General features: G+C 41.9%; 1 protein-coding gene across 2 annotated transcripts in view; it reads right to left on the bottom strand.

Annotated features, from left to right (window-relative positions):
• Positions 1-16,497, bottom strand: part of radx (RPA1 related single stranded DNA binding protein) — a 42,060-nt gene that overhangs the window by 7,000 nt on the left and 18,563 nt on the right. The window contains exons 9-12 of one of the 2 annotated variants that reach the window (XM_061897024.1): positions 12,678-12,835; positions 12,497-12,615; positions 2,057-2,127; positions 1,733-1,969 (exon numbers count right to left, since the gene is read on the bottom strand). In XM_061897024.1, the coding sequence (XP_061753008.1) occupies positions 1,733-1,969; positions 2,057-2,127; positions 12,497-12,615; positions 12,678-12,835 (585 nt within the window). Of the gene's footprint in view, positions 1-1,732; positions 1,970-2,035; positions 2,128-12,496; positions 12,616-12,677; positions 12,836-16,497 lie in introns of both variants that reach the window. The other variant, XM_061897023.1, reaches the window with a different exon arrangement.

Raw genomic sequence — 16,497 nt, forward strand, 5'->3', positions numbered from 1 at the left:
TTTTGATTTTTCTGGATGGGAACTATTTATAAAAGTTTTTTCTTTTTCTTTTTTTAACGATATACTTATTAAAACACAACCCTCTAAAAATTATTGCAAAATATTCTATATCTTATGTCTATCTATGGTAAAAACAATTCATATAGTTCAACAGGCAGCAAGTGTTTGAAAGTCAGAATACATCAAAAAGCAAGGTATTGTCAAAGCACTTTGAGTACCTTGATGGTAGAAAAGCGCTATATAAGTACAAAACCCAAAACCAGTGAAGTTGGCACGTTGTGTAAATAAAAACAGAATACAATGATTTGTATATCCTTTTCAACTTATATTCAATTGTATACACTGCAGAGACAAGATACTTAATGTTCAAACTGCTACACTTTGTTACTTTCTGCAAATATTAGCTCACTTGGAATTTGATGCCTGCAACATGTTTCAAAAAAGTTGGCACAAGTGGCAAAAAAGACTGAGGAAGTTAATGAATGCTCATCAAACACTTATCTGGAACATCCCACAGGTGAACAGGCTAATTTGGAACAGGTGGATGCCATGATTGGGTATAAAAGCAGATTTTTAATGAAATTCTCAGTTTTTCACAATCAAGGATGGGGCAAGAGTCACAACTTTGTGAACAAATGCTTGAGCAAATTGTCGAACAGTTAAAGAACAAAATTTCTCAACGAGCTACTGCAAGGAATTTAGGGATTCCACCATCTACTGTCCATAATATCATCAAAATGTTCAAAGAATCTGAAGAAATAACTGGACATAAGCGGCAAGGCTGAAAACCAACATTAAATGCATGTGACCTTCAATCCCTCAGGCGGTACTGGATCAAAAACCGACATCAGTGTGTAAAACATATGACCACATGGGCTCAGGAACACTTCAGAAAACCACTGTCAGTAACTACAGTTGGTCGCTACATCTGTAAGTGAAAGCTAAAACTCTACTATGCAAAGCAAAAGCCATTTATCAACAACACCCAGAGATGCCGCCAGCTTCGCTGGGCTCGAGCTCATCTAAGATGGACAGATGCAAAAAGGAAAAGTGTTCTGTGGTCTGACAGTTCACATTTTAAATTGCTTTTGGAAACTGTGGACGTCGTGTCCTCTGGACCAAAGAAGAAAATAACCATTCGGGCTGTTATTGGCGCAAATTTCAAAAGCCAGCATCTGTGATGTTACGGGGGTGTGTCAGTCAACATATGTTGCTATCTAAGCAACCTCTTTTTCATGGACGCCGCCTGCGTATGACAATGCCAAGCTACATTCTGCATGTGTTACAACAGTGTGGCGCATAGTAAGAGTGCGGGTACTACACTTGCCTGCCTGCAGTCCAGACCTGTCTCTCATTAAAAATGTGTGGTGCACTATAAAGCGTAAAATACAACAACGGAGACCCAAAACTGATGAACAACTTAAGCTGTACATCAAGAAAGAATGGGAAATAATTCCACTTGAAAAGCTTCAAAAATTGTTCTCATCACTTCCCAAACATTTACTGAGTGTTGATGAAATGAAAGGCCATGTAACACAGTGGGAAAATGCTCCTGTGCCAACTAAATTCGAACATTAAATAGCTTGTTTTTGCAGTATATTCAATTGAATATAGATTGACAAAAGATTTGCAAATCATTGTATTCTGTTTTTATTTACAGTTTTCACAACATGCCAACTTCACTGGTTTTGTATAACTCATTTACCATTTTCTAACATACTGTAAGTTTTACCTAGTATGGTTACTTTGTAGTATCCTAGTTCAACAGCAGAGGGGACAGTGTTGGCTGATTGCTCGGGTGTCCACTGCATGGGGTGAAGGTTGCTCCAACTCAGGAGAGAGTTTTTCTCTTCAAAGGTGAACCTCCGAGAAATACTGTTCTGATAAAGAACTTCGTGACATAGATGTTCAGAGACTTCTTGGAGTTGCCTCGACCACCCGCTGCTCTCCCAGGATAAGACATGGCAGCCTGGTGGAACCAAACATGCGTAAGAGCACTTCTGTGAAAAACAGCGTGACACTAGGGACAATCCACCTTCAATTTGGGGATGCGCGCTCGGTTCCCCTGATGGGGACTCTCCTTCTTCTTCTGGCTCTCCTACTTCTTTATTTTCTTGTAGGACTGCCCTGTAAGGCAGAAACATCTTTGCTGAGGATGGTTCAAGGGAGTAGCTTGTGAACTGTTGCATCTTACCATTTTGCCAGCACACTGAATGCGTTTTTAGCATTATTGAATAAACTATGCCATCACTTATTTGTGTTCAGAACAAAATTTGGATTTTAAATGTGGTGGTGGTGGTGGTGTACTCAATTGCTTTGAGTACAGGAGGCGTGGTTGGCGTGATACATACATATTAAAATATATACATATATCTACACACCCACGTATGTACACACACACACAGACACACATACATATATATATATATATATATATATATATATATATATATATATATATATATATATATATACATATATATATATATATATACACATATATAAGGGCTGCGAATCTTTGGGTGTCCAACGATTCGATAAATATCTATTCTTGGGGTCCATCCATCCATCCATCCATCATCTTCTGCTTATCCGAGGTCGGGTCGCGGGGGAAACAGCCTAAGCAGGGAAACCCAGACTTCCCTCTCCCCAGCCACTTTGTCTAGCTCTTCCCGGGGGATCCTGAGGCGTTCCCAGGCCAGCCGGGAGACATAGTCTTCCCAACGTGTCCTGGGTCTTCCCCGTGGCCTCCTACCGGTTGTACGTGCCCTAAACACCTCCCTAGGGAGGCGTTCGGGTGGCATCCTGACCAGATGCCCTTACCACCTCATCTGGCTCCTCTCGATGTGAAGGAGCAGTGGCTTTACTTTGAGTTCCTCCCGGTTGGCAGAGCTTCTCACCCTATCTCTAAGGGAGAGCCCCGCCACACGGCGGAGGAAACTCATTTCGGCCGCTTGTACCCGTGATATTATCCTTTCGGTCATGACCCAAAGCTCATGACCATAGGTGAGGATGGGAACGTAGATCGACCGGTAAATTGAGAGCTTTGCCTTCCGGCTCAGCTCCTTCTTCACCACAACGGATCGGTACAACGTCCGCATTACTGAAGACGCCGCACCAATCCGCCTGTCGATCTCACGATCCACTCTTCCCTCACTCGTGAACAAGACTCCTAGGCACTTGAACTCCTCCACTTGGGGCAGGGTCTCCTCCCCAACCCGGAGATGGCATTCCACCCTTTTCCGGACGAGAACCATGGACTCGGACTTGGAGGTGCTGATTCTCATTCCGGTCGCTTCACACTCGGCTGCGAACCGATCCAGCGAGAGCTGAAGATCCCGGTCAGATGAAGCCATCAGGACCACATCATCTGCAAAAAGCAGAGACCTAATCCTGCGGTTACCAAACCGGAACCCCTCAACGCCTTGACTGCGCCTAGAAAATATGTCCATAAAAGTTATGAACAGAATCGGTGACAAAGGACAGCCTTGGCGGAGTCCAACCCTCACTGGAAATGTGTTCGACTTACTGCCGGCAATGCGGACCAAGCTCTGGCACTGATCGTACAGGGAACGGACCGCCACAATAAGACAGTCCGATACCCCATACTCTCTGAGCACTCCCCACAGGACTTCCCGAGGGACACGGTCGAATGCCTTCTCCAAGTCCACAAAGCACATGTAAACTAGTTGGGCAAACTCCCATGCACCATCAAGAACCCTGCCGAGAGTATAGAGCTGGTCCACAGTTCCACGACCAGGACGAAAACCACACTGTTCCTCCTGAATCCGAGGTTCGACTATCCGGCGTAGCCTCCTCTCCAGTACACCTGAATAAACCTTACCGGGAAGGCTGAGGAGTGTGATCCCACGATAGTTGGAACACACCCTCCGGTCCCCCTTCTTAAAGAGAGGAACCACCACCCCGGTCTGCCAATCCAGAGGTACCGCCCCCGATGTCCACGCGATGCTGCAAAGTCTTGTCAACCAAGACAGCCCCACAGCATCCAGAGCCTTAAGGAATTCCGGGCGGGTCTCATCCACCCCTGGGGCCTTGCCACCGAGGAGCTTTTTAACTACCTCAGCGACCTCAGCCCCAGAAATAGGAGAGTCCACCACAGATTCCCCACGCGCTGCTTCCTCATAGGAAGACGTGTTGGTGGGATTGAGGAGGTCTTCGAAGTATTGCTTCCACCTATCCACAACATCCGCACCATACACGGTGTTGATAGTGCACTGCTTCCCCTTCCTGAGGCGGCGGACGGTGGTCCAGAATCGCTTCGAAGCCGTCCGGAAGTCGTTTTCCATGGCATCCCCGAACTTATCCCATGTCCGAGTACCTGTCCACTGCCTCCGGAGTCCTATGAGCCAAAAGGACTTGATAGGACTCCTTCTTCAGCTTGACGGCATCCCTCACCGCTGGTGTCCACCAAGGGGTTTTAGGATTGCCGCCCCGACAGGCACCAACTACCTTGCAGCCACAGCTCCGATCTGCCGCCTCGACAATAGAGGTGCGGAACATGGTCCACTCGGACTCAATGTCCAGCACCTCCCTCGTGACATGTTCAAAGTTCTTCCGGAGGTGGGAATTGAAACTTTGTCTGACAGGAGACTCTGCCAGACGTTCCCAGCAGACCCTCACAATTCGTTTGGGCCTGCCAGGTCTGTCCGGCATCCTCCCCCACCATCGCAGCCAACTCACCACCAGGTGGTGATCGGTAGAAAGCTCCGCCCCTCTCTTCACCCGAGTGTCCAAAACATAAGGCCGCAAATCCGATGACACAACTACAAAGTCGATCATGGAACTGCGGCCTAGGGTGTCCTGGTGCCAAGTGCACATATGGACACCCTTATGTTTGAACATGGTGTTTGTGATGGACAAACTGTGACGAGCACAAAAGTCCAATAACAAAACACCACTCGGGTTCAGATCCGGGCGGCCATTCTTCCCAATCACGCCTCTCCAGGTTTCACTGTTGTTGCCAACATGAGCGTTGAAGTCCCCCAGTAGGACAAGGGAATCACCCGGGGGAGCACTTTCCAGTACTCCCTCGAGTGTTCCCAAAAAGGGTGGGTACTCTGAACTGCTGTTAGGTGCATAAGCACAAACAACAGTCAGGACCCGTCCCCCCACCCGAAGGCGGAGGGAGGCTACCCTTTCGTCCACCGGGTCGAACTCCAACGTACAGGCTTTGAGCCGGGGGGAAAACAAGAATTGCCACCCCAGCCCGTCACCTCTCACTGCCGGCAACGCCAGAATGGAAGAGGGTCCAAACCCTCTCGAGAGAAGTGGTTCCAGAACCCTTGCTGTAGGTCGAAGTGAGTCCGACTATATCCAGCCGGAATTTCTCGACTTCGCGCACTAACTCAGGCACTTTCCCCCCCAGTGACGTGACGTTCCACGTCCCAAGAGCTAGCTTCTGTAGCCGAGGATCGGACCGCCAAGTGCCCTGCCTTCGGCTTCCGCCCAGCTCACATTGCACCCGACCTCTATGACCCCTGCTATGGGTGGTGAGCCCATTGGAGGGGTGACCCACGTTGCCTCTTCGGGCCGTGCCCGGGCGGGCCCCATGGGAACAGGCCCGGCCACCAGGCGCTCGCCATCGTGCCCCACCTCCGGGCCTGGCTCCAGAGGGGGGGCCCCGGTGACCCGCGTCTGGGCGAGGGAAATCTGGCTCCATGCTTTTTCTTCTTCATAAAGGTCTTCGAGCTGCGCTTTGTCTGATCCCTCACCTAGAACCTGTTTACCTTGGGAGACCCTACCAGGGGGCTTTATGCCCCCGGACAACATAGCTCCTAGGATCATTGGGACACGCAAACTCCTCTACCATGATAAGGTTGCAGCTCAGAGAGGAGATTCTTGGGGTCGCGATTCGATAAAAAAAATCGATATATTATCGAATTCTTGGGGTCGCGATTCGATAATATATCGATTTTTTAGATTCAACTCGATTGTCGATTCAAAAACGATATTTTTCCGATTCAAAACGATTCTGTATTCATTCAATACATAGGATTTCAGCAGGATCTACCCCAGTCTGCTGACATGCTAGCAGAGTAGCAGATTTTTTTTAAAAAAGCTTTTATAATTGTAAAGGACAATGTTTTATCAACTGATTGCAATAATGTACATTTGTTTTAGAATAGAATAGAATAGAATAGAATAGAATAGAATAGATCTTTATTGTCATTGCACAAGTACAACGAGATTGATTTTTTGGTACAAGTCCCGCTAAGAGCAGACATACGTTACAGGTCAAGATGAGACCGCCAACAGATTAGCCACTTACGGCGCTCCTTGAAAAGGTGAGTAAAGGGTGACATTGGGAGAAAGGGGGGGGGAGTAAAAAAATATCAGTCTAAGGCTAGACCCTCAGGAGGGGTCCAGACTGAGTCCAAGGAAAAAACCTCACATAGCATGGCACACATTTACACATGGTACGTATATCACACCAACTTGCAACAGAGGGAGGGGGTGGGTTTGAGGAGACTCGCTGCCGCTGTATAGCGCTGCTCAGCCATCCACAGCCCCAGAGGAATTAAGCAGTGGTGAAGGCATTGATTTCAAGGGTGGGGGTCATATGAGCATATATGCCAAATTAACTTGGGAGAGATAATGAATGTTTTTGTATGACTGAGGCCGGTCAAACTTCGACTGCAGGTGTTGTTGACATAAAGGAAGGTCAAAACCGTCCATCTTTGAGAAGTCCTAGGGAGATTTTCTTCAGAACAGCCTTGTCCTGTGTCAAGGCCATTCAAAGGAGTCCAAATCGTAGATTAAGAAGTTGTTTTTCTTCGAGAAGACAACCATTGGGACTTATCTCCTCTGTTTGTCCATGCTGGATTTCTTCAATTCCAATTAATTATTCCTTCTCTGCAAACTTTTCCAAGATGAGATCCATTTTGCGATTCAACTCAGAAATCGCTCCAGTTTGTGTTCCCACAGCCCGACCCAATCCTTCCATTGCGTTGAACAGCAGTTGGGCCCCTTGAGTGGCTGCCATCGTCTTCCGAATTTGTCGATACACCAGAGCAATGCACAGCCCAATCAGCAAGTGCCCCGCGATCACAGCTCCAAATAGGTAGATGTCTTCGACGTCCTCGATGGAAAGGGCTGAGGGGCACATCATCCTCCATGTATTCCAGGAGTCCCTCACGTACAGCGATGGTTCCATCAGGGTAGCCAGGCTCCCCCGAACTTCTTTTTCTTGTCGAAAAGACTGTGTCAATTGTGTCAAGAGTCCAGCTGATCATATTCATATTGATATTTGGATTAGAGAACAGCTTTAAAGAGGTTTTAAAAAATTCAGATAAAGACACTATTAAACAAACCAAAAATATGACTTATTTTATCTTTGTGAAAACATTGGACACAGTGTGTTGTCAAGCTTATGAGATGCGATGCAAGTGTAAGCCACTGTGACACTATTGTTCTTTTTTTTTTTTATAAATGTCTAATGATAATGTCTATGAGGGATTTTTAATCACTGCTATGCTGAAATTATAACTAACATTTATACTGTTGTTGATAATATTCATTTTTGTTTCACTGCTTTTGGTTTGTTCTGTGTCATGTTTGTGTCTCCTCTCAATTGCTCTGTTTATTGCAGTTCTGAGTGTGGCTGGGTCATGTTTGGTTTTGGAATTGGATTGCACTGTTATGGTATTGCTGTGTATTGGTTTGTTGGATTGATTAAAAAAAAAAAAAAAATCATTATTATTTTTTTTTTTTAAATCGATTTTTTCAAAAATGAGAATCGATTCTGAATCGCAAAACGTGAGAATCACGAATCGTATTCAAATCGATTTTTCCCACACCCCTAATAATTACATATACATATATATATACGTGCATACATACATACATATACATATACATTTTTTTATCAATCCAACAAAACAATACACAGCAATACCATATTAATGCAATCCAATTCCAAAACCAAACCTGACCCAGCAACACTCAGAACTGCAATAAACAGAGCAATTGAGAGAAGACACAAACACGACACAGAACAAACCAAAAGCAGTGAAACAAAAATTAATATTATCAACAACAGTATCAATATTAGTTATAATTTCAGCACAGCATTGATTAAAAATCCCTCATAGACATTATCATTAGACATTTAAAAAAAAAAAAAAATAAGAACAATAGTGTCACAGTGGCTTACACTTGCATCGCATCCAATAAGCTTGCAAAACACTGTGTCCAATATTTTCACAAAGATAAAATAAGTCATATTTTTGGTTCGTTTAATAGTTAAAACAAATTGACATTATTGCAATCAGTTGATGAAACATGGTCCTTTACAATTATAAAAGCTTTTTTTTTTTAAATCTACTACTCTGCTAGCATGTCAGCAGACTGGGGTAGATCCTGCTGAAATCCTATGTATTGAATGAATAGAGAATCCTTTTAAATCGGGAAAAAATTGTTTTTGAATCGAGAATCGTGTTGAATTGAAAAAAAAAAAAATCGATTTTGAATTGAATCGTGAACCCAAGAATCGATATTGAATCGAATCCTGGGACATCCAAAGATTCGCAGCCCTAATATATACACACTCACATATATATGCATGCATATAAATATATACATATATACTTATACATATATATATATATATATATATATATATATCAATCAATCAATCAATCAATGTTTATTTATATAGCCCCAAATCACAAATGTCTCAAAGGACTGCACAAATCATTACGACTACAACATCCTCGGAAGAACCCACAAAAGGGCAAGGAAAACTCACACCCAGTGGGCAGGGAGAATTCACATCCAGTGGGACGCCAGTGACAATGCTGACTATGAGAAACCTTGGAGAGGACCTCAGATGTATATATATATATATATATATATATATATACACATATAAGTATATATATATATATATATATACATACAAGTGTATATATATATATATATATATACATATATGTATATATACATATAAGTATATATATATATATACATATAAGTATATATATATATATATATATATATATATATATATATATATATACATAGATATACTGTATATACTTATACAAACCCCGTTTCCATATGAGTTGGGAAATTGTGTTAGATGTAAATATAAATGGAATACAATGATTTTTTGCAGATCATTTTCAAACCATATTCAGTTGAATATGCTACAAAGACAACATATTTCATGATCAAACTGATAAACATTTTTTTTGTGTGCAAATAATCATTAACTTTAGAATTTGATGCCAGCAACACGTGACAAAGAAGTTGGGAAAGGTGGCAATACTGATAAAGTTGAGGAATGCTCATCAAACACTTAAATGGAACATCCCACAGGTGTGCAGGCTAATTGGGAACAGGTGGGTGCCATGATTGGGTATAAAAGCAGCTTCCATGAAATGCTAAGTAATTCACAAACAAGGATGGGGTGAGGGTCACCACTTTGGAAGCAAATTGTCGAACAGTTTTGGAACAACATTTCTCAACGAGCTATTGGAAAGAATTTGGGGATTTTACCAATAAATAATCAAAAAGTTCAGAGAATCTGGAGAAATCACTGCACGTAGGCGATGATATTACGGACTTTTGATCCCTCAGGGGGTACTGCATCAAAAACCGACATCCGTGTGTAAAGGATATCACCACATGGGCTCAGGAACACTTCATAAAACCACTGTCAGTAACTACAGTTGGTCGCTACATCTGTGGGTGCAAGTTAAAACTCTACTATGCAAAGCCAAACCCATTTATCAACAATATCCTGAAACGCCGCCGGCTTGGCTGGGCCCGAGCTCACCTAAGATTGACTGATGCAAAGTGGAAAGGTGTTCTGTGGTCTGACGAGTCCACATTTCAAATTATTTTTGGAAACAGAGGACGTGGTGTCCTGCAGAACAAAGAGGAAAATAACCATTTGGATTGTTACAGGCGCAAAGTTCAAAAGCCAGCATTTGTGTTGGTATGGGGGTGCATTAATGCCCAAGGCATGGGTAACTTAAACATCTGTGAAGGCGCCAGAGAATGTTGAAAGGTTCATACAGGTTTTGGAGCAACATATGTTGTCATCCAAGTAACGTTATCATGGATGCCCCTGCTTATTTCAGCAAGACAAGTGTTACAACAGCGTGGCTTCTTAAAAAAAGAATGCGGGTACTTTCCTGGCCCGCCTGCAGTCCAGACCTGTCTCCCATAGAAAATGTGTGGCGCATTATGAAGCGTAAAATACGACAGCGGTAACCCCCGACTGTTGAAAGAATGAGTAAGAATTCCACTTTCAAAGCTTCAACAATTATTTTCCTCAGTTCCCAAACATTTATTGAGTGTTGTTAAAAGAAAAGGTGATCTAACACAGTGGTGAACATGCCCTCCCAACTACTTTGGCACATGTTGCAGCCATGAAATTCTAAATTAATTATTATTTGCAAAAAACAAATTAAGTTTATCAGTTTGAACATCAAATATCTTGTCTTTGTAGTGCATTCAATTGAATATGGGTTGAAAAGGATCTGCAAATCATTGTATGCCGTTTATATTTACATCTAACACAATTTCCCAACTCATATGGAAACAGGGTTTGTATATATATACTTATATATGTATATATTAGGGGTGTAACGGTACATGTATTTGTATTGAACCGTTTTGGTACGGGGGTTTCGGTTCGGTTCAGAGGTGTACCGAACGACACGGACATATTAAGTAGCACACGGCACATTGTGTAAACAATGCACACCGAGGCACCATGAATTGATTTAAATGGACCTCGACTTAAACAAGTTGAAAAACCTATTCGGGTGTTACCATTTAGTGGTCAATTGTACGGAATATGTACTGTACTGTGCAATCTACTAATAAAAGTTTCAATCAATCAAAAAAACAACAACACACGGCATGCTAGCAACGACTGGGCCATGATAGACTAACCATACCTCCTCTTTTTACGGGATGTCCTCTTTGCGGAGCTGTCCAGGTGGAGTTTCTTAAATGCCTCGAATGTCCGGCATTTTAAGTTAGGGTTACGTGTATTTTCAATGTACGTTCAGGGTTAAGAAGGGGTTAAAAAAAAAAAGTGGTGTACGCAGCAACATTCGTGAGGGAGTCAGAGACAGAGAGAGCGAGAGAGTTATGATAAATGCGCATGCGTCGCCAGGCTCTCCTTTTATCCATAGATTTATCAGATTTTATTTTTTATTATATATAGCAGGGGTGTCAAAAGTGTGCCCCGGAGGCCATTTGCGGCCCACAGCTAATATTTTAAAGGCCCACGGCACATTCTAAAAATACTATTAAAATAAACAAAAAAATAAACAAAAGTGAAATAAAAAAGCTTAAAGGCTAAATTTTTGTTTCATTACTTTTGGTTTGTTCTGTGTCGTGTTTGTGTCTCTTCTCAATTGCTCTGTTTATTGCAGTTCTGAGTGTTGCTGGGTCAGGTTTGGTTTTGGAATTGGATTGCATTATGGTATTGCTGTGTAGTGGTTTGTTGGATTGATAAAAAAAATAAAAATAAAAAAATAGTTTTTTTTTTAAATGAGAATCGATTCTGAATCGCACAACGTATTCGATTCGATTTCGAATCGATTTTTTCCCACACCCCTAATATATATACTTATATATATATATATATAAATATATACATCCATCCATCCATTTTCTACCGCTTATTCCCTTTTGGGGTCGCGGGGGGCGCCTATCTCAGCTACAGTCGGGCGGAATGCGGGGTACACCCTGGACAAGTCGCCACCTCATCGCAGGGCTATATATATACAGTATATATATATATATATACAGTATATATATATATATATATACAGTATATATATATATATATATATATACACAGTATATATATATATATATATATATATATATATATATATATATATATATATATACACACACACATAAATACGGGACAGGTATGTCTGGCAAGGCAATTACGTTTGTTATTAAATTTCATATAATGCACTTTGTCATTTATTAATTGACATCTTACAAGGTATATCTCACATGTCGGGGTTGACGCGTAGAATTTAAAAATTCTCGAAGGTCTCTGTGATCTGCTCTCTTCCTGGTACGATATAATGTACTATAAACTACAGACGCAATATTACAAAAGCAGTGTTTGGAAAAGTTTGTAATCTCACTCACCAGTTTAACAGCAAAACAGCAACTATTTTGAAATAATTTACATCATGAATATATCTCTCCTGGGATTGATCGGGTTTACTTGCATCTGACCACTGATTGGTCAACTGGCACGAAGGCTGCCTAAGTAAGCCAATAAATGAGCTTGTGAGCGGTCTAAAAGGACAGGCTTCAGTCTGAGCAGTGGTTTTCCGCTTGGCACAAGCGTTTGACTTGCCTCCATTCAATAGCATACATTATTTTTGAAAATTAAAAAGGCCAGCGGACAAAAACTGCGTTTTTAAAGAGGTGCCATCCCCCAAATTACATCCATGTGTTTACATAATCGTAGCAAACAAAAACTTACCTTATTGGTATTATCCTTTTTCTTTTTCTGGGAGTTAATTGTTCCACTGATTTTGATCCAGACGAAGATTTCTCTTGTACATCCAATAATGTTTGTCCAGCTGAGGAAACAATGGGCATCTGCAGAACGTATATGAAATGTTATTTTACATTTTTCATTTATTTTAAATAATGTATCTGACCTCGTTCTCTCCAGGGGCTTGTGCTTTTGTCGTGCTTGACTTTTCCACAAATCTTACAGCTGTGATTTGACCTTGAATAGCAACTTTTGTATGCTCTCTATAATGCAGGGTCGCCAACACTTTCTTCAAGTCGGACACAGACACAAGTGGAACTTGCTCTAAAGAGTCAAAAACAACATTCAATAGGATAAAAGTCTGACTGTTTTGACTTTTTTTGTTAAACTCTATGGTATATAAATCGGTTCATTCAGACAGCTCAACAGCTTGTAACGACGCAAAAAATGTCTGATACTCTAAACAAATAATGCTAGAAAATACAAATGAAGCATAGTCATACATTTTTGAAAGCGCTACAGGTCAACATACATTTGACCTCATTATTGATTGCTGCCAACCACTACGAGAACCAGTTATTCATTTCACAATTTCTACAAATCGCGAAAGGAAGAAGGTATTTTGGTCACACTAAAACAAAATAGGTACAGTAAATTAAAAGTATAAAGTCGTAATGTTACAAGCATGACAATATTTTTGGTGCTATTAATGTTAATACGAGGTTATTGCTGGCTTGCTTAATTTAAATTAACCAAAAAAGACCCCAATATTTGGACAACTCCAATTTTATTGTCAGAATGTCATACAGGAAAACTTTTATTGTGTTACTTAAATGTACTACATTAATTTGGCCAAAATATAGTAACCATTTTATCTGAAATCCGTCAGCGAGCACAACAGTCGGAGTCTCTTCACTCATCTTTGCGCTGGCGTATGCATTAACATAATCACTGACCATATCACAACCCACGCCTCCTTCCAGGTAACCGTTCATGGTTTAAGCTCAAAATAAATTGTGTGATTAATTTATATGCATACATCCATTTTCTTCCATCCATTTTCTACCGCTTGTCCTGTTTGGGGTCGCGGGGGTGCTGCATTCGGGCGGAAGGCAGTGTACACCCTGGTCGCCACCTCATCGCAGGGCCAACACAGATAGACAACATTCACACTCACATTCACACACTAGGGCCAATTTACTGTTGCCAATCAACCTATCCCCAGGTGAATGTCCTTGGAGGTGGGAGGAAGCCAGAGTACCCTGAGGGAACCCATGCAGTCAATGGGAGAACATGCAAACTCCACACAGAAAGATCCCGAGCGCAGGATCGAACCCAGGACCTTTGCATTGTGAGGCAGATGCACTAACCCCTCTTCCACCGTGCTGCATGCATATATGGTTAATGCAATATTTTTCACATCCATCTATACATTTTCTACCGCATGTACCTTTTGGGGTTGCGGGGGGTGCTGATTTATCGCAGAACTTTATGCATTAAATTTTACAGCCCTAGTTATTTTTCCAAAGAGTGAATGTCAAAATTCCCAGACAACTGGTAATGCATTAGTCTGAGACCTTTCTCTAGAGACATGCCACAGATTCATCTGGTTATTATTTTAGCCAAAAACACAAACCCTACAAAAGCAGTTAATTTATTTAGCGAATGCAAAGTTCTTCAGCCAAGCAGTTGTCTCCTGGTCTGCTGTGTGGAGAGTGACTAATCCTCCTCTCAGTCTTGGAGAGGGCAAGCTTCAATTATTAGCATGTTAATATAGAGTATGGAGTTATTTCTCTTAATCTAACACACAAGTTTGCGCAAATCACATTAAAATGTTTATTATGATGATGACAGCCTTAATGTGCCAAAACATGAACTATTTTACTGTTTGGCAAACTTGTACTTATTGCTTTTTCCGCGTATTATCACAACACACGGCCTCTTCTATCGGCCGTGATCGTGATAATCACGAAAAAAAAAAAGAAAATATTTGGATTACAATACTCTGATTACTTTTTTCGCCCGGCTTAAGCCGGTTTGAGTTGCACATAAGAAAAAGAAGAAGCCAATTTGAGAGACGTCAAAGGTGCATCTGCGTGAGATCACAGTAATAAACAATTTGTGACAAGTTCGCTCTCGAAATGGCAGGGAAAAAAAGCACAGCAAAACAAAAATATGAAGAACACAGGACATTTTAACAGTGTGGGAGAGTTTATATTTTTTTGTTGAACGTAATGGCAAGCCATTCTGTCTTATATGTCAGGCATCATTAGCGCATTTCAAAGCTTCAAATCTTCAGCGTCACTTTAGCTCACTCCATGCTAACATCGGCCAGGAATTTCCAAAAGTGACAAAACTTTGTAAGCACAAGTTGGCCACTTTGAAAAGTCAGGCAGAAAAGCAGAAACAGTTTTTCCAAAAATTTACGAAGCACTCAGAGACCCTAACGCTTGCATCATATTAGCTGGCTTTGAACATTGCACAGGCTAAAAATCCATACAATGAAGGGGACTTAGTTAAAAAATGCCTAAGTGACGCTGTTGAACTCTTGCCTCATGAGGACGACAAACTAAAAGGAAAGGTATCAGAAGTCCAACTGTCCCGCCACACTGCTGAACGCAGAATATCGGACATTAACACGGTTATTGAATCACAGTTGCACTCTGACCTTCAAGCATGTGAGTATTTTAGTGTCGCAGTTGATAAGAGTTGTGACATACAAGACAACCGTCAGTTGAAAATATTTGCACGGTCTGTGTCAAAAGATTGTGTGATTAAAAAAAAAGAACTGTTTGATATTGTGCCATTAAAAGACAGAACTTGTGGCATAGATGTGAAAGAAACAATGATGGCTGCATTTGCAAAAGCAAATTTGCCCACACAGAAATTAACTGCAATAGCCACAGATGGAGCACCAGCCATGATCGGATCTGTGATTGGGCTTGAGGGGCTGTGCAAATCTGACAAAACATTTCCCGAGTTTTGGAATTTCCACTGCATTATCCACAGGGAGCAAATTTGTGTCTAAATCATTGAATTTAGACAACGTCATGAAGCCTGTGATGGAAATCGTCAACTACATCCGCACACATGCACGTAACTACAAGCAATTTAGGAATCTTATCGCTGAGCTGGACCAAGGGCATCCAGGTGACCTGCCGCTGTACTGCACTGTGAGGTGGATGTCAAAAAGGAAGGTACTCTCTCGCTTTTTTGAGCTTTTGGATGCTGTGAAACTGTTCATGGAAGAGAAGGACAAGGACTATCCCGAGCACTCGGACCTCGAGTGAATTATGAATCTGGCTTTTTTGGTCGACATGCTGTGTCACTTGGACAGACTGAACCTGACCCTCCAGGGTAAGTTAAAAAGTCTGCCTGACCTGATGCAAAGTGTGTTTGCATTTATCAACAAACTGAAGCTGTACAAAGCTTATATTCAAAAGAGAGATTTAACGCATTTTCCCACTCTGCGAAAAGCCAGCGGGCAAGTCACCAGCGCCACCTTGAAAAAGAAAAGAGACAGATATGCGACACTGGATGAAAACCTGCACGAAAGCGTTGTGACCTGTTTTCATGATTTCTAACTGAAAAGGCCACAGATTGCATTCCTCGTCGACCCATTTAATGCGGACACAGACTGTTTGAAAGCCCTGCTCGTCACAGATGAGGCTGCGGCTGAAATGGAGATGATCGATCTTTGAGAGGAGGACCAACTGAAAGCTGCTTGAAGGGAAGGGACCACTGAATCCTAGAAAAGTGTGCCAATGGAAAAATACCCCAATGTTTGGGTCAACATACAGTACATCTGCGAGTCTGTGTTTTCTACCCTGAAACATGTGAAATTAAATCATCGATCTGTTCTGACTGACACCCATGTGAAAGAATTGCTTCGAGTGCCAACAACGGAATACAAGCTAGATTTGAAGAGAATTGTCCATGACAAGGAATGCCAGAACTCCCACTAAGCAACATGCATAGTAAGACAA

Source organism: Nerophis ophidion, linkage group LG04 (assembly GCF_033978795.1).
Source record: "Nerophis ophidion isolate RoL-2023_Sa linkage group LG04, RoL_Noph_v1.0, whole genome shotgun sequence".
Lineage (NCBI taxonomy): Eukaryota > Metazoa > Chordata > Actinopteri > Syngnathiformes > Syngnathidae > Nerophis > Nerophis ophidion.